The 24,939-nt window shown below is 44.9% G+C and overlaps 2 protein-coding genes across 2 annotated transcripts in view; both read left to right on the top strand.

The window, feature by feature from the left end:
* tmem9b (TMEM9 domain family, member B) overlaps positions 1 to 24,939 on the top strand; it is a 99,959-nt gene that overhangs the window by 6,848 nt on the left and 68,172 nt on the right. Inside the window, exon 2 of the mRNA XM_072466492.1 lies at positions 8,488 to 8,579. Coding sequence (XP_072322593.1) covers positions 8,488 to 8,579 — 92 coding nt within the window. The remainder of the gene's footprint in view (positions 1 to 8,487; positions 8,580 to 24,939) is intronic.
* LOC140384615 (PRA1 family protein 3-like) lies at positions 13,294 to 16,741 on the top strand. The gene is given in 3 exon segments (XM_072466490.1): positions 13,294 to 13,705; positions 13,708 to 13,800; positions 16,339 to 16,741. Coding segments are annotated over 3 exon segments (618 nt in total). The 5' UTR covers positions 13,294 to 13,341; the 3' UTR covers positions 16,500 to 16,741.

Below are 24,939 nucleotides of genomic sequence, written 5' to 3'. Positions count from 1 at the left end.
TATGACCTACTTTGGAAGTATTGTTCGGGGGCCTGTGAATTGGTCCTTCCAAGGAGTTCTTTCCCTTGTTTTTTATTTCCACCCAGATTGATTCAACATTTTGACCCTTAGTGCCAATATCATTTCTTAATACAGCCTTGCTGTCATCTTTAACCAATAAAGCAAGTCCACCCCCTGTTCTATTATGTCTATCCTTTCGGAATATGAGTACCCTTGGACATTCGACTGCCAGTCCCGCCGGGGTCCTTCTGTGACCATGTTTCAGTAATCCCCACCAAATCATATCAATTTGTCTCTATGTGTGCATCAGCTCATTGACCTTATTCCGAATACTGTATGTATTTAGGTACAAGGTTTTAAAATATGTCCTACTGATTTGTCTTTCCCTTGCAGGATTTTCTTGTGCACTATGCTTTTCACACAATCTGACCTCCTTTATCATCCCTAACTTTCACTCCGACAGTCACCTTACGTTTTGATTTTTTATGTTTCCCTTCCCCTCCATTAATCCGTCCCTGCCTGTTCATCCTATTAACCTCTACCTTCTCCTCACATGCTGACTGCTGCATTGGTTCCCATTCATTAACCATTATATTTCTTGTAGTTTTACCCCCCCCCCCCCCCCCATTTGCTAGTTTAAAGTTCTTGTGACCACTCTCTTTATCCTTTCAGCTAGAACACTGGTCCCAGATTGGTTCAGGTGGAGACCGTCCCACCGGTACAGATTCCTTCTGTCCTAATACTGATGGCAGTGTTCCATGAAATGGAATCCCTCTTTCCCGCACCACTCCTTGAGCAGCTGCATTTTGAATGCGCCGAATACTAATTCATCTACTTTCGAGTAGATTATTGCAAACACCAGCTTTAAGGAAATATTTTGATAAAATGTTCATTTAAAAAAACTAGGATCAGCAGTGGGGGATAATTAAATGTGAGATTAATATGTAGCCATGACACATTCTGACTAAAATTAAATAGGTTAGAATCAAGTCTGCACCGACCCTCCGAAAGAGTACTCTACCCAGGTCCGCTCCACAATTCTGTAACCTAAACTGCAAATTCTGTAACCCAACCTGCACATCCCTGGACACTAAGTGGCAATTTGGCACAGCCAATCCACATAACTGCACATCTTTGGATGCATCCAAGTTTGAAGTTCCAAAGGTAAATTGAGAGGTAAAATGGATTTTTAGTTTTTTTAAATTAAAGATACACACAACGAATATAGAAGGGAATATACAGAAAAACTTAAATTTTCAAACATGGAAAAGGAAAGCAGAACTGGAATTTTAAGAGGCTAAGAGGAAGTAGGTAAGAAGTCTGACTTGTCATCATAGGGTTTTCCAAAACACAATCAAAATACATGCAGAAAAAAATGAGATCACTTTGACATGTTTATTTGTTTATTTGGGAATGATAGAATGTCAGAAAATGCTGATAGGTGAAGAACATGTATCCCAGGAATTTGGAAATTTTGATTTATTGGGGAGGGGGAGATGGGAATTGGATATAAAAGCAAGGAAATACTGCTCAATTTCTGTTATTGGTTCAACTACAGCTGGAATATTGTGCAGTTACATTATTAAAAATTGTGACTTATCTTGATAAAAAACTACTCTCTTAATTATGTTTTGATTGCATATTAACATAATTACTGCATCCATCAGGTTTAAGTCTGTTTTATTGCTGTCACTATCTTCATCTAACAAATAAAATATTAATAAAAAAGCATTAATAAAAATAGAAAATGCTGGAAAATGTCAGCATTTTCTGGCAATATCTGTGGAAAGGGAAACTGAGCAATTGCCTAAAGATAAAAATACATCTGAAATTAAACATAAAAGTAACTTGAGTGTAATCTTATTTCACATTTTAATATTGTGGATAGCACAATTGCTTCACAGCTCCAGGGTCCCAGGTTCGATTCCGGCTTGGGTCACTGTCTGTGCGGAATCTGCACATCCTCCCCGTGTGTGCGTGGGTTTCCTTCGGGTGCTCTGATTTCCTCCCAGAGTCCAAAGATGTGCAGGTTAGGTGGATTGGCCATGATAAATTGCCCTTAGTGTCCAAAATTGCCCTTAGTGTTGGGTGGGGTTACTGGGTTATGGATAGGGTGGAGGTGTTGACCTTGGGTAGAGTGCTCTTTCCAAGAGCCGGTTCAGACTCGATGGGCTGAATGGCCTCCTTCTGCACTGTAAATTCTATGATAATCTATGAATACAAAACAAAAATGGAAGAACAATTCCAGTCTTTCCAATAAAAAGAAACATGATATTTTTGTCAACTTTGCAGCTTGTTCTTTCAAACAATCCCAACATTTCTGTAATAAGAAACAAAAAAAACCAAAAAAAATTTAACATTCACATGTGATTTTTTTTGAAGAATAAGAAAACAAGCTCTTAGAATATAAAAAGATTCCTTTTGAAATTAAGTCAAATGCCCAAATAGCTACCCCTGACTACTCTTGGATTGTAAGCATTTGTGAAGTAAAATAATTGCTTTTCCTTGTTTGCACATCTGAAACTTCATTTTGAAAACCATTAAAATACAGTCTATTCAAAGTTTGTTAAAGATATATTTTGGTAAATTTATTTAAATACTATTCTTTTAAAATCATATAAGCAGCCTGAATTGTTTATTTCTTACTGACCTATGAAGATTTGTTTAGAAATTAATTTGAACTAAATCTACTCCAAATTTCTTTAAAAAAAATATTTTTAGTGTGGCATTTATATATATATACACATCAGACACAGTCATACCAAAAAGAAAGCAGGAATACACATAACAAATACTTAAATATCTAACACTCCACTAACCCTCCTCACTGCCTTCCATCTCCCCACCTCCTTTTTAACCCCCCCCCCTCCCCCATTGCTGACATCTTAACTGTTTTCGAAGTAGTTGATGAGCGACTGCCATCTCCAGGCAAACCCTTCCACAGTCCTTCTCAAGGCGAACGTGATCTTTTCCAACCTGAGGAATTCAGGTGAGGTCGCTCACCCAAAGCCCCGGCTTCGGCGGCCCCAGGTCGCTCCACTCCAACAAGATCTGCCTCCGAGGTACCAGGGAGGCAAAGGCCAAAACATTGGCCTCTCTTGCCCCCTGGACTCTTCGGTCTTCCGACACTCCAAAAATTGCCACTTCTGGACTCGGAACCATCTTCACCCTCAACACCTCAGACATAATGTCAGCAAACCCCCTCCAGAATCCCTCCAACTTCGGACAGGCCCACCCGTGCACCGCCTACACCTATCCTCCACCCCTTCGAAAAACCTACCCATCCTGGCCACCGTCATATGTGCCCCATGGGCCTACTCCAAATTTCTGCTTTGTGCGTTCACATTCTAAAAGTTAAATTTCCATTTCCCGCATGGTCTTCATGTTACTTTAAGCTAAAAGCAATCCCTGCCTTGAAATTGAACTGAATACATTTAAAAGAAAAATTCTCAGATGGTATATGCACCAGTGTCATGTTACTCTCCCCAGAAAATGGATGCACCGCTGTTACTGATTACTTAAACTCCCAAGCTCAAAACCCTTTTCGCCACATCCCCATGATTGGATAGTTGTAGGATTTATATAATCTGAGAAAGTTACAATTTACTTGTTTGCACAGAGGATTTGTGCTGGCCCAGGCAAACTGATGCCATGATAATTATGTCATTGGTGTGTCTTTTGGAGGACAGCGTGCACCTGGGAATTTGACAGCATGGCAACCAATGGCATGCCGTTCTTCCAGATTATTCAGGCATCTCTGAAGTGATATCTGAGTTCATGGAGGATATCCAAATGCCAATTGTTGTGCCACCCTGAGACTAGGCATTCTACAGGGAAACATAGATGTTGAATTAATTTATTTAAGAAAGATTGTTGGACTTTATTACTGATAACAAAAGTTGAAATAATAGTATACAGCCTAATATTAAATCAAGAACCATTTGGCTTGGAAGTCTCAGTGGTTTACCCAATAATTCAGCAAATGTATAATCAGAATTTCTGAAGAGAATTGTCAATATTTATTGCCATGACAAGAATACTGCTTTATTTATTTTACCTTTGATTGGTAAATGCCATATGCATTTTTCTTTCCCTTCCAATCTCTGTCATAGTCTCTTCTCAGATGCATTGTTGGGGTAGTGTACTGATATTTTGTCTCTGGATCTAATGTGATCAAAATATGTGTGCTTTTGCAATGGCTATATTGTATGAGTACTTTGTTTTCCTTCCACTTGTTAGTTTGATATGATTTGCCTCGCTTAATTGGTTTAGTAGTAGTAGCTTTTGCTTTCATTTTAACTTGTTTGTAATTTGCGATTGATTGTTTGGCTTATGCAGCAGCTCCTTTTGATGCAAGGATTGGTCTGATCAATTCTGGATGATTATTTTGCAGTTGTTTAGACAGGCACCAAATAACTTTAATTTCTTCATATCCTACTGCAATTCGCATTTCTTATAGAGTTGGTAACAATGGAGGATGCTGGACATTTTAAATCTTGATGATCTAGTTAGTGCCTCAGAATCAGGGGAGTTTTAAGAATTTAATGGGAACACAGAAGTCAAAAAAACATAGATTGCACAGTGCCCTTTTCTTGAAATAAGCAAGCACTGATAGATGAATGAAAATGAAAATCGCTTATTGTCACAAGTAGGCTTCAAATGAAGTTACTGTGAAAAGCCCCTAGTCGCCACATTCCGGCACCTGTTCAGGGAGGCTGGTACGGAATTGAACCGTGCTGCTGGCCTGCCTTGGTCTGCTTTCAAAGCCAGCGATTTAGCCCTGTGCTAAACAGCCCCTGCAGATCCAATATTGTGTGAGGCAAGTACACCCTTTAGTGTAAATACTAATTTTTTTCTATATTTATTTATTCATTTATTCATTCACAGGATGTGGGTGCCCCAGGCAAAGCCAGCATTCATTGCCCATCCCCAATTGCCCTTGAGATGGTGACGGAGAAGGCCTTCCTGAGTTGCTGCTGTCCATGCAAAAATACCATCCTCAACTCCACTGTCTTTGCAAACCATCACCCCTTCTCAACCTCTTTTTTTCTTCTTCGAAGCCTATTGGTTACAGCTCCCTGTATTTATCCAGTTTGTGCATCTGAAATAGGAATTAGTTCCATTGCCTATCCAAATCAGAAGCCTAATGCTTACTTCAGGCCCCTTTGGATCACACAGGAGCAAAGCAACCAAACCGGCAGTACCTAAAGGAAATCTCTGAAGTCAACCATCAAAGACAAGTAAATAGTTCATAATTGTAGGAATATGCAGCCAGGAGGTGCCACCACCTCACCACTTATCTGCTACCCTGAGCTGGCCAATCTCTTTTCCCTCTCCTACCCAATGGGCAGCATGGTAGCAGTGGTTAGCACTATGATCCCAGGTTCGATTTCCGGCTGGGTCACTGTCTGTGCAGAGTCTGCACGTTCTCCCCGTGTCTGTGTGGGTTTGCTCCGGTTTCCTCCCACTGGTCCAGAAAGAGGTGCTGTTAGGTCATTTGGACATTCTGAATTCTCCCTGTGTACCTGAACAGGTGCCGGATTGTGACGACTTGGGGCTTTCACAGTAACTTCATTGCAATGTCAGCCTACTTGTGACAATATGATTATTATTATTAATAAAAGCTGCTTCAGGGGCTGGAACCAGCACTTGCAACCCGCTGGTAATAAATAAATAAGATTGGCAAATCTATCTTTGCATGGTACAGCCACTGCCCTCAAAAGTACCACCCTCAACTCCACTGTCCTTTCAAACCACCACCCTATCTTAACCTAGTCCATAAGCCTGTCATCGATTCCCAAACATTTCCTCTTCCCACAACTCCATATTTGAATATCTTCATATTGACTTGTATTTATTACACAGCACTGAAACAACAAATCCTAATAAACATCACTAATTTTACACTCTTTGACTTTGGTGCACTATATTCTTTTCCTCCTTCTCAGTCTCTCTAGTCTTTGACAGGGTCAATTATGCCATTGTCCTTTGATGCCTGATCTCTGTTGTCCAGCTGGTGTACATGCCTTGCTTGGTTCCTCTCTTACCTGTTCAATCGCAGCCAGAGGATTTTCAATTTTTCTTGCGTTTTCTGAACCATTATCTATGGAATACACATTAGGATCTATTCTTGACTCCCTTCTGTACTTTTCTACATGTTTTCAACAGCAAAATAATTTGAGGACATGTGGTCAATTTTACAGATATCCAGATGATATCCAGCTTTATCTCACCGCAACCTCTCTGAACCTACCTCCATGTTGTCAGACTGCTTGTCCGACATCCAGTCTTGGATAAATCTTAGTTTCCTCCAGAACAAAACCACCATCCTGGGCCTCCACCACAGACTCACATTACTGGCCACTATCTCAAGCTGAATCAGAATGTTCACAACCTCAGCATCCTATTTGATCGCGAGCTGAGCTTCCAAATCCCTCCATCACAAAGATTACCTGCTTCCACCTCTAACATCATCCACTTGGACCGATCTCCTGCTGAAATTATCATTCAGTCCTTATACCGCTCCAAAAGTATTCCAGTGTTCTCCTGATCAGCCACTCGTCCTCTACTCTTCATAACCTTCAGCTGTTTCTTATCTCCTAACCTACAAGGTTCTCCTCACCCATCAAACTCTGCTCACTGAAAATTTGTCTCCCAGTATGCTAATGCTTTTAATTTAAAATTCTCATTCATATTTTAAATCTTTCCTGGCCTTATTCCGATCAACTTTGTAACCCTTCCAACCCTACTTTTAGAAAAAGTCAGGCCATCATAGAGATGGTTTGGGTACAAGCTAAACATATTCCCATGAGGAAAGAAAAGGTATTCAAATCTAGAGCTTATCGGGTGATTAAAGATAGGGGCTAGATTCTCTGATGGCTCATGCCAGAATCGGGAAACACGATTGAGCAGAGAATCGGTTTTGACCCCAAAATTGTGGTGGGTGCCAGTTTCAAGCCAAATCACAATTCTCCGGTTCCTCAACAGCGACGTCAATGCATTTTAGAACATGTACAGTAAATGCCGTTGGCGTATCATTAGCGGGCCTAACCTGGTATTCTCCGGGGTCTCCGTGATGCTCTGCCTCCATTCAGGCGAATTCCAGGCAAGATTCACTTTTAACAATCGGAGTGGGGGGGGGGGGCGCTGTGGGGTTGGGCACGGAGCACCATTATCGCGGCCGGCAAGGCAGCCATGCAGCTGTGTACGCTGCTGACTGCCCACTAACTTGGGGCCACAGGTCACACAGGTGTCCCCACAGAGCACCCCCCCCCCCACTTCCAGTGCAACCAGTGCCATCTTGTTCGCTGGGATGAGTGTGTGTGGGGAGTTAATGTGTATATGCGGCTGCATTCAATCAGGGACCTGGAGAATACCGCACCGTTTCCCATTGGAATCGATTGTGTTACACATGGCGCCGATGCTAGTCCCTCTACAGTCGCTGAATTAGTCCAGGTGCAGTGGCAGTTTTCCTGTCGTTGATGTCCACGAATCCTGCCCTGGCATCAACACTTAGCCTCAGGAACGGAGAATCCCGCCCATAAGAGGCTAAAATGAAACTGAAAAAGAGGCAAGTGATAAATGTTTGGAATTGAATAGAGAATCAGGTTAAATAAAAATGTCGGGGAGAACTGAAAAAGGGAATTGAGAGAAGCAAGTATATGAGAATAAAAACAGGTAACCTAAAAGGGAACCCCAAAGTCTTTTAGAAACATATACATAGTAAAACAGTAGGACGATTTGGGACTAAAATGGCAATCTTCTTGTGGAGGCAGGGAGCATGGCTGAGGTCTTAATGAGTACTTTTCATCTGACTTCACTAAAGAGATGCTGGCAGTGTCACAGTGGTCGTGGAGAAATAAAGTAAGAGGTACTTAAAAAGTTGGCAATATTCAAAAGTAGAATAGTCACCTCGTCCAATTGGGATACAGGAGGGTATTACGGGCGAAAGTTGTGGAGTGACTGTTCACAATCTCACTTGGATATGGACATGGTGCCAGAGGCAGTTCAAAAAGGAGGGAAAGGATTACAGGCCAATCTGCCTAATTCTGGTGGTTGACAAATATTTAGACACATTAATCTAGGATAAAATTAAGTGGCACATGGAAAAATACCAGTTAGGAAATGAAAACTAGCATGAATTTGTTAAAGGTAAATCATTTTGACTACTTTAGACTCGTAGAATCATGCAGATGTGAGCCATTTGACCCACCATATCTGTGCCAGCCAATAAAGAGGAATCAAGCCTCATCACCACTTTCCAGTTCTTAGCCTTATAGATTATGGCACTGTAAATGCAGATCCAAATACTTGTTAATTGGGGGGAGGGGGGACGGACTAAATTCCCTTCTAATTCATCTGCAAATTATTATAAATCTATGCCTCCTGCTTCTTGGTTCCTGTACTAAGCTTATGTAATAGTTATAAATCAGTGTGCACAAAGCTGTACTGTTGTGGTGGTTTAAATATTCATCTGTTCGATTACAGAATTTTGAAGATATCAGGTGCAAGTGTATTTGCCCACCATACAAAGACAACGCAGGTCACATTTATAACAAAAATGTATCACAGAAGGATTGGTAAGTAGGCTTCTGCCTCAGAATATTGAATCTCTTTCATTTTATAAAAACAGCTATTATATTTATTTTCTTCTCCGTCAATTTTCTTGTAAAAGTCTGTGGGCAGAATTTTCCCATATTTTTTCCAAGAGTATCAGACTCTGACTGAAACCCGGCATGTAGCTCTCCAGCTGTACAGCTGAGTTTTTAGTCCAGGTTTAAAAAAAAAATTAGAGTACTCAATTATCTTTTTCCAATTAAGGGGTAATTTAGCGTGGTCAATCCATCTAACCTGCACAACTCTGGGTCGTGGGGTGAAACCCAGGTAGAGATGGGGAGAATGTGCAAACTCCACATAGACAGCGCACCAACATCAGGGCTCTCGCAACCCAGGTCTTCCCCCGACACTGTTGACAGTGCTGTGCTAATCTGCCAGTACCAACCTGTGCCAGGGGTAGTGGTAGGGCACTGCTCAGGCATGTCCCTCTTCCCCACCCCACCCAGGAGCTGTACTCACCTTTGCACCCCCGGGGGAATTCCGGTTTGAAAACCTGTCCCTTTGCAATTGTTTGAGCCAATGTTGATTTTCCTGTCATCCTTAAAATGGAATATCAGGTGTATTTTACTCTTCTGTGTGAAAGCTTGCCCGTTGGATTTTGTTGAAACATTTTAGCTCGATTGACCATTGCCTTGAAATCAGTTAGTTTGATATAAATTCTCCCCATTTAAATTCTCCCCATTTAAAGAGAAGACAAGTGAATTTACCATTATAGATGGAGTAATGTGATAATACAGAAGCGTGGACTAATAATCCAGTGAATGAGATTTCAGACCCCACCATGACAATTTGATTTCAGGTTTTTAAAAAATCCAGAAATAAAAAACTGCTATTAGTAAGATTGACTATGATGTTGTCAGATGGCTGTAAAAACTAATTGGTTCACTAATTTCCTTTAGGCAAGGGAACCCATCCTTTCTAACTGATCAGATCCATGTCGCGCTGGTGCATATCAATGTGGCTCAGTTTTAATTGCCCTCTGAAGTGGCCTAGTAAGACGTCCATAGAATTTACAGTGCAGAAGGAGGCCATTCGGCCCATCGAGTCTGCACTATTCCTTGGAAAGAGCACCCTACCCACACCCACACCTCCACCCTAAACCCATAATCCAGTAACTCCACCGAACCTTTTTCGACACTAAGGGCAATTTAGCATGGTCAGTCCATCTAACCTGCACATCTTTGACTTTCGGAGGAAACTGAAGCACCCGGAGAAAACCCATGCAGACACAGGGAGAATATACAGACTCCGCACAGGCAGACTTCGCACAGACAGTGACCCAAGCCGTGAATCGAATGTGGGACCCTGGAGCTGTGAAGCAACTGTGCTACCGTGCCACCCACTCAGTTGAATCAAACTATTACAAAGAATCAGTAACTTCACCACATGACTGCTGCAGTTTAAAAATAAGGCTCATCACCACCTTTCAAGGCAACAAGCAATAAATGCCAGCTTTGCCAGTAATGTGCACATTCCCAACTTTTAACAAGTTAAAGAATTTAAGTATTGGAACAATGAAAATTTTCTGTTCACCAATGGCATTGGGCACTCTGGAGAGAGAATAAAACTCCTACGCTGTCTCAACATTGGTGCAGGTGTATCTAACGCACCAATGTGAAATGTACCATTTCTGTTTTCCACACCATTCAATCTAATAGATTTTCCAAATAGACCTGTGATTAATAGGAAACAAAAGCAGAAAATACTGGAAATATCAGGAGGTCTAACAGCATTTGTGGAGCGAAAAACAGTTGTGATAGCTGTGAAGCCTCGATGATGGTCTCCTCAGAGCTTTCCTCCCAGGTGTTCTCTCGGGTGGCAGGTGGAACGGCCCTGGATGGCCCGGCCCCATCAAATCGAGATCCTGCGAGAGAATGGACATATGGTCAGAGAGAGGGGAGGATCATTTTGTCTGAAATTAACAACTCACTTAAGACAGGTTATTTGGGTGAAGGGGCAATGGAGCCTCACCGTTGTGACACAGGCCAACCTCGCTGTTGGTGACTGCACTCTCCTCTGTCAACCCAGTGACCTCCAGGACCCATTCCTCATGGGGGGTGAGGACTCTGCTACCCGCCTATGCTGGGCTATCTTCTCCTGTGGGGACAAAAAGAGGGCGTTGTGAACCGCATACTTGATGGATTGTGGGGGGGCGGGGGGGGGGGGATCTTTAGCAAGTGACATGGGTGGGCATCGCAACTGAACATGGGGGATTGTGCTGGTGGGTTCTAGGGGATGCTGACGAACAAACAAGCTTGGATGTGGGGAGGGTGCGAGATGGTCCTCCTTGTTGTGCTTCCTGAACTAACAGCCACTGCCACTGCTTCCCAGGCGGCATTGGTGGCCCTGCTGCTGGGTCTCCGACCCCCTCGGGGGAAACAGGATGTCCTGTCTTGCCTCCACGGCGTCCAGAAACCTGGCCTGATCAGCATCCCCAAAGCGAGGAGAGCAGATCTGCATGCTGCCATGCTAAGTGTGTTGATTGGGAAGGAGTGCTTAAAAGCAGATCCGCCTTGTTAGCAGCTAGCTGCCAAGGTCCGAGTTGGTGAAATCGGACGGCGAGACAGCCAGTAATGGCGAGAAACTCATGGGGGCTCATTTCTAGTACTAAGTGCCGATAAAGCGGGTAAGCGTTCTCCAAGGCGGCCTTCAGGACGCGCGACAACGCAGAATCGCCGAGCAGAAACTTATAGCCAAGTTCCGCACACATGAGTGCGGCCTCAACCGGGACCTGGGATTCATGTCGCATTACATTCATCCCCCACCATCTGGCCTGCGAAATCCTACCAACTGTCCTGGCTTGATGCAATTCACACCTCTTTAACCTGGGGTCGCCCCATCTCTGGATCTGTAAAGATTTAATCACCTGCTAATGGTCGCATTCCTAGCATTGTTTGGCATCTCTGAATTTGTCTATATATGTGTTTCTGGAACATACCTCTTCATTCACCTGAGGAAGGAGCAGCACTCCGAAAGCTAGTGACATCGAAACAAACCTGTTGGACTTTAACCTGGTGTTGTAAGACTTCTTACTGTGCTCACCCCAGTCCAACGCCGGCATCTCCACATCACCGATAAATATGGGTCGCGATCTCGCCAGCACGACCGTCGGGAAATACCCCAGAAAATGCACCCAAAATGACACTTAGAAATTGCACCCGTTCAGATTGTGACCTTTCATCAGAACTAAGGAGGTTAGAGAATATCATCAAATATGAGACAGGAAATAGAACGCAATAAAGATGAACAGGGTAAAAGTGACAAATGGAAATCCTGCTGGAGAGAAGAGCATCTTTAAAGTGGGTGTACCTGGAAGAGATGTAGCAGTGAATTAAACACCAATAGAAAGTAAAATATTGTGATAACAGTTAATGTGAATCTTGCACGTTTTTCAGGATTTTTCACCATTTTTCTGCAGAATTTGGTAAAAAATGTATTTTAAATGTTGTATTTTAAAGCATAGCGTTGATGTACTTTTAAACAAAATGATGGGTAGTTATAATGCTATTTCATAGAATTTACAGTGCAGAAGGAGGCCATTCGGCCCATCGAGTCTGAACCAGCTCTTGGAAAGAGCACCCTACCCAAGGTCCACACCTCCACCCTATCCCCATAACCCAGTAACCCCACCCAACACTAAGGTCAATTTTGGACACTAAGGGCAATTTTATCATGGCCAATCCACCTAACCTGCACATCTTTGGACTGTGGGAGGAAACCGGAGCACCCGGGAGGAAACCCACGCACACGGGGAGAACGTGCAGACTCCGCACAGACAGTGACCCAAGCCGGAATCGAACCTGGGACCCTGGAGCTGTGAAGCAATTGTGCTATCCAACTAGTTTTGTTTTTTGCCTGTGACCAACAAGAGCTAGAACACAGACTGACAGGCAGGTTTTTGAAACAAAAGGTGCAAAGCAGTGAGGCTCAGTATGAGAGTTACATTATTAGTTTGTTGAAGTGAAACAAGCTGACCCACTGATGAAGGAAAGTTCAGTCAGTTCATTATTGTTATATTATCGCCTAAAGCCAAGTTGTATTGATTGAACTAAGTTAATTAGATAATAACTGCTGTTCAGTATGTGTTCACTCACTTTAAAATAAAGCAGAATATTGCTTTGTATTAATCCTAGTCTGGTCAATCGTCTGTCTTCAGAGAGATTGAGGAATTAGTTGAATTGAAGACATGGGGCAAAATCTTCTGGCTGTTCACACTGGCAGCACCTTCTTGTTCCGTCAACGGTGCACTCCCACTGCGGGTTTCCTGGCGGATGGATTCAATGGGAAATCCCAGTGAAAGCAGCGAGATCAGAAGCTCCCACCGCCGGCCAATGGCAGGCGCCCTCCCACCGCAGGAGACCAGAGAATCTCGCCCATGGTTATCTATTTCAGATGACATGGAGTATTGTTACCCAGGTCTATGCTGCTGTACAAGTATCACGAAAAATACTTTGTCTGATTACGGGAGTGACTGATGTCAATAAACCTGAACAGGAATCTGGCAGAGCAAAATTTCTAATAGGGCCATTAGATGGGAACCAGGAAAGCCATTAACAAATGTTGTTAGTCTAAGTCTGTTCCTTTACTCTAAAAGTTGTGTTCTATAAAGGGAGATGACGAAGACGGTTCCCCTCCAGTGGGATTTCCATTTGTCACTTTTACCCTGTTCATCTTTATTTCCCGTCTTATATTTGATCAGTTGTCTAACCTCCCAGTGTTCTAAAAATGCAGTATCCTGAGCCAGTGCGGCAGCTGCTGGCCATGGAAGTGCAGTTCGCCCCCTTAAGATCTTGGGATGAGTTTATGTTGGGCTCGGCCCACTTCGCCCAGCCGGATTTTCGGGATTGCGAGAAGTGGAACAACCGGGTGATCAGCAACCTGCTGTATTACCAGAGCAATTACCTGGCCATGGCGGTCGACATCTTTATCGTGATCGGGTTTATGAGTCCCTTGGAGATCATCCTGGGTGGAGCAGTGATAGTACTGATATTCATGGGTTCCATGTGGGCTTCTGAAAATAAGGCAGCTATTAGCCATTTCAAATGCCATTACCCGACTATGTTTGTCTTGACCATCTTGCTGATGAGCTACTCTTCATTTCCACCATTGGTGGCGTCATGGTTTTCTTGCTTGGAATCACCTTACCGTTACTTTTGATGTTCGTACATGCTTCTCTACAGCTTCGTAACTTTAAAAAAAAAATTTTATTAAAGGTTTTCATAAAATATCAATAACAAAATGAGAAAGAAAAAAGAACCCAACAGGGTTAAGTACAAAACACAATCTAAAAAAACAACCCCCCCAAACCCCTCCCCCCCCCCCCTGTACATAAATATTAAATTAACATTAACACCCCGACTTAACACAACAGGTGTATACACCCCCTCAGACCCTCCAGTGTAAATAACATAAACAAAAATAAAGTAAACCCCCCCCCGAGCTGCTGCTGCCATTGACCAATGTCTATCGTTCTGCCAGAAAGTCTAAGAACGGTTGCCACCGCCTAAAGAACCCTTGTACCGACCCTCTCAAGGCGAATTTCACCCTCTCCAATTTAATGAACCCTGCCATATCGCTGATCCAGGATTCCACGCTTGGGGGCCTCGCATCTTTCCACTGAAGGAGAATCCTTCGCCGGGCTACCAGGGACGCAAAGGCCAGAATTCCGGCCTCTTTCGCCTCCTGCACTCCCGGCTCCTCTGCCACTCCAAATATTGTGAGCCCCCAGCCCGGTCTGACCCTGGATCCTACCACCCTCGACACCGTCCTCGCTACGCCCTTCCAAAATTCCTCCAGCGCTGGGCATGCCCAGAACATATGGGTGTGATTTGCTGGGCTCCCTGAGCACCTAACACACCTGTCCTCACCCCCAAAGAACCGGCTCATCCTTGTCCCGGTCATGTGTGCCCTGTGCAGCACCTTAAACTGTATGAGGCTGAGCCTCACGCACGAAGAGGAAGAATTCACCCTCCCTAGAGCATCTGCCCACGTCCCCTCTTCGATCTCCTCTCCCAACTCCTCCTCCCATTTATCTTTCAACTCCACCACCGAGGCCTCCTCCTCCACCTGCATCACCTGGTAAGTTTCCGAGATCTTCTCCACTCCCAACCACCCCCCCGAGAGCACCCTGTCCTGTACTGTGTGTGGCAGTAGCCGTGGGAATTCCACCACCTGCCGTCTGGCAAACGCCCTTACCTGTAAGTACCTGAAGGTGTTCCCCGGGGGGAGCCCGTATTTCTCCTCCAGCTCACCCAAGCTCGCGAACCTCCCGTCCACAAACAGGTCCCCCAACGTTCGTATCCCTGCCCTGTGCCACCCCGAAAACCCTCCACCTGTTCTTCCTGGGGCGAACCGGTGGTACCCCCGTAATGGGGTCCACACCGTGGCCCCAACTTCCCCCCTATTCCGCCTCCACTGCCCCCAAATTTTGAGGGCCGCCACCACCACCGGGCTCGTGGTATACCTCCTTGGAGGGAGCGGCAGCGGCGCCGTTGCCAGCGCCCCCAGACTCGTACCCACACAGGACGCCGTCTCCAGCCTCTTCCATGCAGCCCTCTCCCCTGCCATCACCCACTTGCGCACCATCGTCGCATTGGCGGCCCAGTAGTACCCACAGAGGTTGGGCAGTGCCTGCCCCACCCTATCTCTACTCCACTCCAGGAACACCCTTCTCACCCTCGGAGTCCCTTGCGCCCACACAAACCCCATTATACTCCTGTTAACCCGCCTGAAAAAAGCCTTCGGGATAAACACGGGAAGGCACTGGAACAGGAACAAAAACCTTGGGAGCACCGTCATTTTGATTGACTGCACCCTACCCGCCAAGGACAGCGGCAACGCGTCCCACCTCTTGAACTCCTCCTCCATTTGCTCCACCAGCTTTGTAAAGTTAAGCCTATGCAGGGCCCCACAGCCCCTGGCCACCTGGACCCCCAAATATCTGAAGCTCCTCTCCGCCATTTTTAGTGGGAGCTCGCCAATCCCCCTCTCCTGGTCCCCTAGCTGAACTACGAACAGCTCGCTCTTCCCCATATTGAGCTTGTACCCTGAAAAGTCCCCGAATTCCCTAAGGATCCTCATTACCTCTGGCATGCCTCCCACCGGGTCCGCCACATACAGCAGCAGGTCGTCCGCATAAAGCAACACCCCATGCTCCTTCCCACCCCGCACCAACCCCCTCCAGTTCCTCGACTCTCTCAGTGCCATAGCCAGGGGTTCAATCGCCAGTGTGAAGAGCAGGGGGGACAGGGGACACCCCTGTCTCGTCCCTCGGTGCAACCGAAAGTACTCGGACCTCCTCCTATTTGTGGCCACACTCGCCATCGGGACCTCATACAACAGCCTAACCTACCTGACAAACCCCTCCCCAAACCCGAACCTCTTCAGCACCTCCCACAGGTACCCCCACTCTACCCTATCGAAGGCTTTCTCAGCGTCCATCGCCACCACTATCTCTGCCTCCCCCTCCCTCGCCGGCATCTTAATAACGTTCAAAAGCCTCCGCACATTCCCGTTCAACTGTCTCCCCTTCACAAACCCCGTCTGGTCTTCATGGATGATCTGCGGCACACAATCCTCAATCCTCGTGGCCAAGACCTTCGCCAGCAACTTGGCATCTACATTTAGCAAGGAAATCGGTCAGTAAGACCCACATTGCAGGGGATCCTTGTCCCGCTTCAGGATCAAGGAGATCAGTGCCCGGGACATCGTCGGGGGGTAAAGCCCCCCCCCAGCTTCGTAACTTAAAGAACAAGTTTGAAAACAAGATGGAAGAGGTCGGATTGAAGAAGAGCCCCATGGGTATCTTTCTGCATGCACTTGGCCAGGAGCAGGAGCACCTCTCTAAATTTGCAGATATGTTGGCAGCTCAAAACAAAGACTAATGAGGAACTTATTATCAATTGGTTTTACACAGTTAACTTGATGTATGTTGTGCAGTGTTCCTGGAATAATATTTTGCAATCCACATACAACCTGATAGTGACCTCCATTGTCAAGTATTCCAAAGTACAAGTGGATAGTTTTTTGCCGAGTAAAAATACATTGTAGAAAATGAACAGCTTGATATAGTGCCAGGCTATGCTTTTTATTTTGGCTTTATGTATTTTGAGGAAATGTTGTTAATTAGTTGCTAACTAACATGCTGACATTACAATAGTTTACCTGGACGATGTGTACACTTGAGCACTTTTTGTGGTGGCATTAAATTTAATTCTATTAATTGGTTAAGCTTCTACTTTGAGGTTTAAGGATGCAATCTTAAAATACATCTTGATTACTGGATTTTTAAGAATCCAAATACATCTATAGTGTTGTGTAAAAACCCTGTTTGATATCTTCACAAAGTTTCTAATCGCAGTTTCACAAGTAGAAAGTTTCACGTGCTTCTGTTCAGTGTGATTTTCCCAAGAATATGAATGAAATACTTTTGTATTGATTTTTGATAGGTATATGAAGAAATAATATATAACCAAAAAAAAAAAAATGCAGTATCCTCTCTCCCTGCTGCTTAGATTTCTGCAGGAAGATTTTTTTTGTGTGTTTAAATTGTAGGCCTGTAACTTCTTGTAGTGACAAAATAATTATATGCTTTACCTTTGCAAAAATGTATTTTAGTCATGACCATTAGATGGTGCTATTGCATACAACTTGACAACAAAGTAAATCTAATCACTCAAGTACAGTAGATCAGTGTTTTTCAAACTTTTTTTCCGGGGACCCATTTTTACCAACCAATCTTCAGAGCCCATGCCAGCCGACCATAGTGACCCACGCCGGCCGACGTTCGCAATCTATGCCATCCAAACTTGGTGACCCACCATTTTCGCTTACTTTTATTACAACAGCTGAGCCTGCTTGGTCCTCACCCTCTCACTTGTTTTGTCATTCAATGTTACATTTCTGTATGGGTTATTCATCAAAGGCACTGGAGCTCACACCAGCACCGTTTTGTCCTGTTGTGGACTCCTGAACAGCTAACACCACCACTGCTGAGCCACTCTCTCCAGCAGATTTAGCTCTAAGATCCTGGCCTGTTTATGTCTCTGGCCCCCTCTTTCTTATTATAAAACAATCCATTTTAAATTTCAGTCCTGTTGCATGTTTGCTGCTGACAAAATGGAGGAATCGCAATTGCGCCCAGAGCACGTGACATCAGTTTTCAAGGCACGTGACCTGCTCTCTGCCTCGCTTCAGGCAGGAAGACTGATTGAATAATAAAAAAAATCTTCTCCCCAGTCATGGCGCTGACATCAGGAGGAGGCGGTGCTTCTCACTGGGCTCCGGGCATGCGCACTGATGAGCGGGCACGCATTCTGAAAGTCGGTCGCGGCCGGTATTTTTAAAGCCGCTCACAGCCAGCATTTTTAAAAGCTGGCTGCTGTGGCCGTTGCATATTAATTCCCGCGATCAGGAACGCTGTGATGGATGGCTCCGCGGGTTGCGACCCCGACTTTGGAAATGACTGTAATAGATGGTATGTCTATGAATACATACCATACCAGTGAAACACTGATGGAGCTAATGATGGGAGCTGGTGGTATGTTGGATGGCATGTTGCTTCCCTGGTGAAAGGGTCAAGGATGTCTCTGAGTGGCTGCAGGTCATTCTGGGGGGTGGTGGGGGGTTGAACAGCCAACTGTCGTGGTGCATATAGGCACCAACGTTATAGGTAAAAAACGAGATGTGGTCTTACAAGCTGAATTCAGGGAGTTAGGAGTTAAACTAAAAAGGAGGACCTCAAAAGGTAGTATCCTCAGGATTGCTACCAGTGCCACGAGCTAGTCAGAGTAGAAATGTCAGGATAGATACGATAAATGCATGGCTCGAGAGATGGTACAAGAGGGAAGCAGGTTATTACATGAAGATATGGGTTCCACGATAAGGAAAATTAGGAGAAAAGCTAAAAGGAAAAATAACTGAGGGGAGGTTACTGATAGCCAACATAAGGGTACTTTACCTGAATGCTCGTAGTATTTGGAATAAGGTAAATGAGTTGATGGTGCAAATCATCGTGAATGACTATGATTTAGTGGCCATTACTGAAACATGGTTAAAAGATGGTCACAACTGGGAGTTAAATATCCAAGGGAATCAAACTATTCGGAAGGGCAGAGTGGATGGTAAGGGAGGTGGTATAGCTCTGTTATTTAAGGATGACATCTGGGCAGTAGTGAGGGATGACATCGGAGCTATGGGGGATAAAGTTGAATCCATTTGGGTGGAAATCAGGAATAGCAAGGACAAAAAGTCACTGATAGGAGTAGCCTATAGGCCACCAAATAGTAACATTACGGAGGGGCAGGCAATAAACAAAGAAATAACTGATGCATGTAGAAATGGTACAGAAGTTATCATGGGGGATTTTAATTTACATGTCGATTGGTTTAACCAAGTCAATCAAGGCAGCCTTGAGGAGGAGTTTATAGAATGTATCTGCGATAGTTTCCTAGAACAGTATGTAATGGAACCTACGAGGGAACAAACTATCCTAGGTCTGGTCCTGTGTAATGAGACAGGATTGATCAATGATCTCATAGTTAGGGATCCTCTCGGAAGGAGCAATCATAATATGGTGGAATTTAAAATACAGATGGAGGGTTAGGAGGTAAAATCAAACTAGTGTTTTGTGCTTAAACAAAGGAGATTACAATGAGATGAGAGAAGAGCTGGCTAAAGTAGACTGGGAGCAAAGACTTTGTGGTGAAATAGTTGAGGAACAGTGGAGAACCTTCCAAGCGATTTTTCACAGTGGTCAGCAAAGGTTTATACCAACAAAAAGGAAGGATGGTAGAAAGAGGGAAAATCGATTGTGGATCTCTAAGGAAATAAGGGAGAGTATCAAATTGAAGGAAAAAGCATACAAAGTGACAAAGGTTGGGAAATCTTTAGGGGGCAACAGAAAGCAACTAAAAAAGCTATAAAGAAGAGTAAAATAGATTAGGAGAGTAAACTTGCTCAGAATATAAAAATAGATAGTAAAAGTTTCTACAAATATATTTTTTAAAAAAGAGTGGCTAACGTAAATATTGGTCCTTTAGAGGATGAGAAGGGAGATTTAATAATGGGAGATGAGGAAATGGTTGAAGAGCTGAACAGATTTTTTGCTTCACAGTGGAAGACACAAATACCATGCCAGTGATTGATGGAAATGAGGCTATGACAGGTGACGACCTTGAGACGATTGTTTTCATTAAGGAGTAGTGATGGGCAAACTAATGGGGCTAAAGGTAGACAAGTCTCCTGGCCCCGATGGAATGCATCCCAGGGTACTAAAAGAGATGGCTGGGGAAATTGCAAATGCGCTTGAGATAATTTACCAAAATTCACTAGATTCTGGGGTGGTCCCGGCGGATTGGAAATTAGCAAACGGGACACCACGGTTTAAAAAAAGGAAATAGGCAGAAAGCGGGTAATTATAGGCCGGTTAGCTTAACTTTGGTAGTAGGGAAGATGCTGGAATCTATCATCAAGGAAGAAATAGCGAGGCATCTGGATGGAAATTGTCCCATTGGATAGATGCAGCAGGGGTTCATAAAGGGCAGTTCATGCCGAACTATTTTAGTGGAATATTTTGAGGACATTACCAGTACGGTAGACAACGGGGAGCCAATAGATGTGGTATATCTGGATTTCCAGAAAGCTTTTGACAAGATGCCACACAAAAGGTTGCTGCATACGATAATGATGCATGGCATTAAGGGTAAAGTAGTAGCATGATAGAGGATTGGTTAATTAAAAGAAAGCAAAAAGAGTGTGGATTAATGGGTGTTTCTCTGGTTGGCAATAAGTAGTATCCCTCAGGGATCAGTGTTCGGCCCACAATTTACATAGATGATTTGGAGTGGAGGACCAAGTGCAATGTATCCAAGTTTGCAGACGTAACTAATATGAGTGGTAAAGCAAAAAGTGCAGAGGATACTGGAAGTCTGCAGAGGGATTTGGATAGTTTAAGCGAATGGGCTAGGGTCTGGCAGATGGAATACAACGTTGACAGATGTGAGCCATGATGTGGAGATGCCGGCATTGGACTGCGGTGAGCACAGTAAAAAGTCTTACAACACCAGGTTAAAGTCCAACAGGTTTGTTTCAAATCACTAGCTTTCGGAGCACTGCTCCTTCCTCAGGTGAATGAAGAGGTAGGTTCCAAAAACATATATATATACATACACAAAGTCAAAGATGCAAGACAATGCTTTGAATGCGAGCATTTGCAGGTAATTAAGTCTTTACAGATCCCGAGAGAGGGGTAATCCCAGGTTAAAGAGGTGTGAATTGTCTCAAGCCAGGACAGTTGGTAGGATTTCGCAAACCCAGGGGTGAATGTAATGAGATATGAATCCAAGGTCCCGGTTGAGGCCCTACTCATGTGTGCAGAACTTGCTTTAAGTTTCTGTTCAGCGATTCTGCGTTGTCACGCGTCCTGAAGGTCGCCTTGGAGATCGCTTACAAATGTGAGGTTATCCATTTTGGTATGTTGCTAACTTTTGGTTGGTTCAATTAGCTCTGTTTTATAACCTTTGCTCTAGAGTTGGCAGGTATCTTTCTGATACCGCCACGAGGTTCAAGTAATGATCAATAACTCAATACACCAATTAGTAAGATTCAAATCAAAGCACATTTATTATACACAGTAAATCGCTACTCATGCATAAACTCTACTTTCTAAGCTATTTCTATCACTAACAGGCCAATACTTAGCTTCGGACTGGCCCACCAGGTCAGGGGAACAAATGGCCTTTCGTTCGGGTTCTGAGTCTGCGGGATTCAAAAGCTGGTATGGACTGGTAGCTAGGAGCGCCTATCTCGTAGCGACCGTTGACTTGAGACTTACGTTCTTGGAGGCAGCTGGACAGGTCACTGTCAAGGGTTGGTTCGTGTTGCTGAGTGACCCTGTCAAGAAGGATGATTTGAACTTGGGGGCTTTACTTTATAGTCCCCAGGTGCTTCCCGCCTTTCGGGGCGGACCCCGTACCTGGTTTCAAGTGATTGGACTTTGTTCCAATCGCTTGGTTCGATTTCTCCAATACGGGAGCTGTTCCCTGATCGTTGGGCGGTCTTGAAGTGTCCGTTAACCTCTTTTGTGTTGGCTCCTGCTGGCGCCGAGGAGTCTGGCTTGGCCTTGTTTACCTCAAATGTTTTGATTGTTCCCGGGGATCACTCATTACTATGTAGATGGCTGCTACATTACTATGCAGATGGCTGCTTGTATCGATGCTGTCTGGGCTTTTGCAGAGTCTAATACACAGTAAACTTGCACCTGCTAGTTTTTGCCTGTGTTGGCTGAATTTCCCTTCAGCCTTTGCTGTTCTCCATTTTACGTCGGGAAGTGGCCAACCCAGGTGGCTACACTCCCTCCTTGTGATCCTAACGCGAAGCGTGAAGGATCACATAACTGCATTGTCTTCATTCCCTGACCCGGCGAGCACTCTTCTATGGCCTCTACAATGACCATAACTATGCAAGAATTTTTTTTACTGACAATTCTAAGTGGCGCTATGTCAAAACAGGGACATGCATTACAAAATAAGAAAAACGGTACCTCTAACTGTCCTTAATAAACTACACTCACTCAAACATTCAATCATACTAACTTCCTAAACAATACAAACAAAATCATAGCAGCATTATTCATATTTTTCCTGGCTTGGCAGTCAAGCTCAGGATTGTACCGTCGCTCATGAAACATATTTCTTTATTCACAAAAAAACGCAAACGAATGTTCTTTATTATAGATCGAGGGGGCCGGGGGTCTGGTCATAACCAAAAATAGGCGCTTATCCTATATACCGGGGTGCGAGCGCGGTAGGCTCTCCTTCGCCATTTCCTCAGACGAATAGTCTGCACGATGCAGCAGAGTATCGCCAATACTAGTAGGGATTCTATCAAGTAGGACACGGAGTACCAGGTTATAAACCTGTCGCACCAAGATGGTGTGGTGTCGCTTGTGACTGGGCACTATGGGGAAGTGAATCATTAACGGCTGGGGGGGGGGGGGGGGGGGGGTTGGGGTCAGGGGGTTCGCGCACGCAACCAAATGTTTATTAGGGTGATGAGCAACACGGAGGATGTCCTCATGGTTCTTTTTCTTTCTCTTCTCTTCGTCTCTTTTCCTGGAGCTTCTGGGGTTTTGTGGGATCAAGCATAGTGTCTGTTACTATCTTGGTTTAATATCTCATTTGTTAGTATGTTTGTCCTTTAGTGCCAATTCTCCCTTTACAATTTGCCACCAAATGTGACTCCCTCATTTTTTTTTAAACCGAATATTCAGGACAAGACACACGTAAAAATACTGAAACAGTGCGAGCCGTCTCGCAGGCTGTGCAATTTACCATCCAAATGTTTGAGGATGTAAGTAGCATAGGGTGGCAACCGAAGGGTTACCTGAAAACAAAACAAAACTTTTTGATCGAAAATTGCCGAAATGAGGTGCGTATGGGCCGCGACGGGCAAGATTTGGATGGAATCCCCGGGTAGGCCGGCGACCAATGCCGTGTGTGCTTTACCTAAGCGTAGCTGACCATGGGGCATTCCCAGGCAGGGCGGGTCCCAATGCCGTTTCTCCACTGCCTGAGCATCCGACAAGAATGGGCAAGAAATTGTAGTCATCGTGGGGGGTTGCCGTATTGGTTCTTCCTTCGAACCAGATGGGCAGTTATGAACGGGGGTCTGTGTTTCTGTCGGCAGGCGGGTTCCTCTGAACTGGCGTCTGGGACATTAACAAGTCTCTGGACAAACTAGTTCCTCTGAACTAGCGTCCGGTACAAACTAGTTTCTCTGACTGCCGGTGGGCGTCAGAAGGGTGGTGGCGTGGGGCTGTGAAAAAAAATTTCCGGTCTTACATTCAACATTTAACAGAACAAGTACAAACAACATTAAACATGCTGCAGGTTCCATCAGAAAGGACACTGTTTTCTTCCAAATGGTTCCTTTTTAAAATATCATCCGGACACCTCAGTTATCGGTTGCGAACAGGGTCGCAAAGGGGTTCTCGTTTTGGGAGTCAGACTCAAAGTCGTCATCTTCTCCCGGATGCCAAACCCTCGAGTGTATCAGGGTGGATAGGGCTGCATGGTGTGATTTGGGATCCCTCTCGTCATTCCGGACGAGTCTGTAGGAGTTATCTCGGTGCCAAAAGGTGGTGTCTAGTTCTGTGGGGACGGAATCGGGGTCGGCATTGTAGGTCTGTGGTGGGGTTTGTTTGGGAAAGTGATCATGAAGGGATCACTCGAATCGTGGTCAGATTCGCTGGGTGTGGGTCCTGTTACATGGGGATAGTAGGGAGGCGTGCTGTGGCTCTTGTCCGAGTCACAGTCGCTATCGCTGCTGCTGCAGTCTGTGGGCGTTCCGGGGCGGAGTGTATAGCTCGGGGGTGGAGTCGGGGTTGAGTCCGTGGCTGGGCTGGACGTGTTGGGGGAGGGTAGGGTTACGTTGACTGTGGGCGGGGTGTGGTCTGCTGCGTCGAGCATGACGTGGTGTGTGTGGTTCGACTGTGGTCCGCCTTGATATGGAACCACGCAGTCTTTCCGTTGGGATACTTTATTTTGTAGACGGAAGGGCTGACTTTGTCCGCAATGGAGTACGGACCCGAATATTTAGGTAACAGGAATGTGCTGGGGTTGTATACGGAGAGCATGACTTGCTGTCCTACACTGAACTCAGTCGCATGCACTGTCTTATCGAAACAGGCCTTGCTCTTGTTTCTTTCTTGTGCCCAATTTCACTGCGGCTGCTAGCTGAGCCGTTTTAACGTTCTGAACCAGTTCTACTGCTTTCTCGTGTGTGAGGGCCGTCACCTCGGGCTGGTCAAATCTAATCCCAATAAAAATTCTGTGCCTTTCATGGGGCGTCCGGCCATGAGGGTATGTGGGGTGTAACCTGTAGATGTTGAAACCGTATTTAACAAAAACATCAGCGCAAAAGGGAGGACTGAATCCTAAGTGGTGTTGTTTTGCTGGACCATTTTTCTGAGGGTGGATTTTAGGGTCCGATTAATGCGCTCCACGATACCACCTGACTGGGGGTGGTATGCGATGTGGAATTTTTGGGTAATGCCAAATATCGTGAGGACGTTCTTCATGACACGTCCTGTAAAATGGGAACCTTGGTCGGATTCAATGCTGCGGGGGAGTCCCCATCTCATAAAGGTGTGGTGGGTTAAAATCTTGGCTGTGGTCTTTGCAGTGGTCGTTCTGGATGGGAATGCTTCCACCCATTTTGTAAATGTGTCTTTCACCACGAGTACATACTTATAACCATTCCTGCAAGGGGGCAATGGTCCAATATAATCAATCTGGAGGTTAGTCCAGGGGCCATTAACGGGTC

Source organism: Scyliorhinus torazame, chromosome 10, assembly GCF_047496885.1.
Source record: "Scyliorhinus torazame isolate Kashiwa2021f chromosome 10, sScyTor2.1, whole genome shotgun sequence".
Taxonomy (NCBI): domain Eukaryota; kingdom Metazoa; phylum Chordata; class Chondrichthyes; order Carcharhiniformes; family Scyliorhinidae; genus Scyliorhinus; species Scyliorhinus torazame.
The sequence above is the reverse complement of the archived record's forward strand: the minus strand, read 5'-3'. Positions and strand labels throughout refer to the sequence as shown.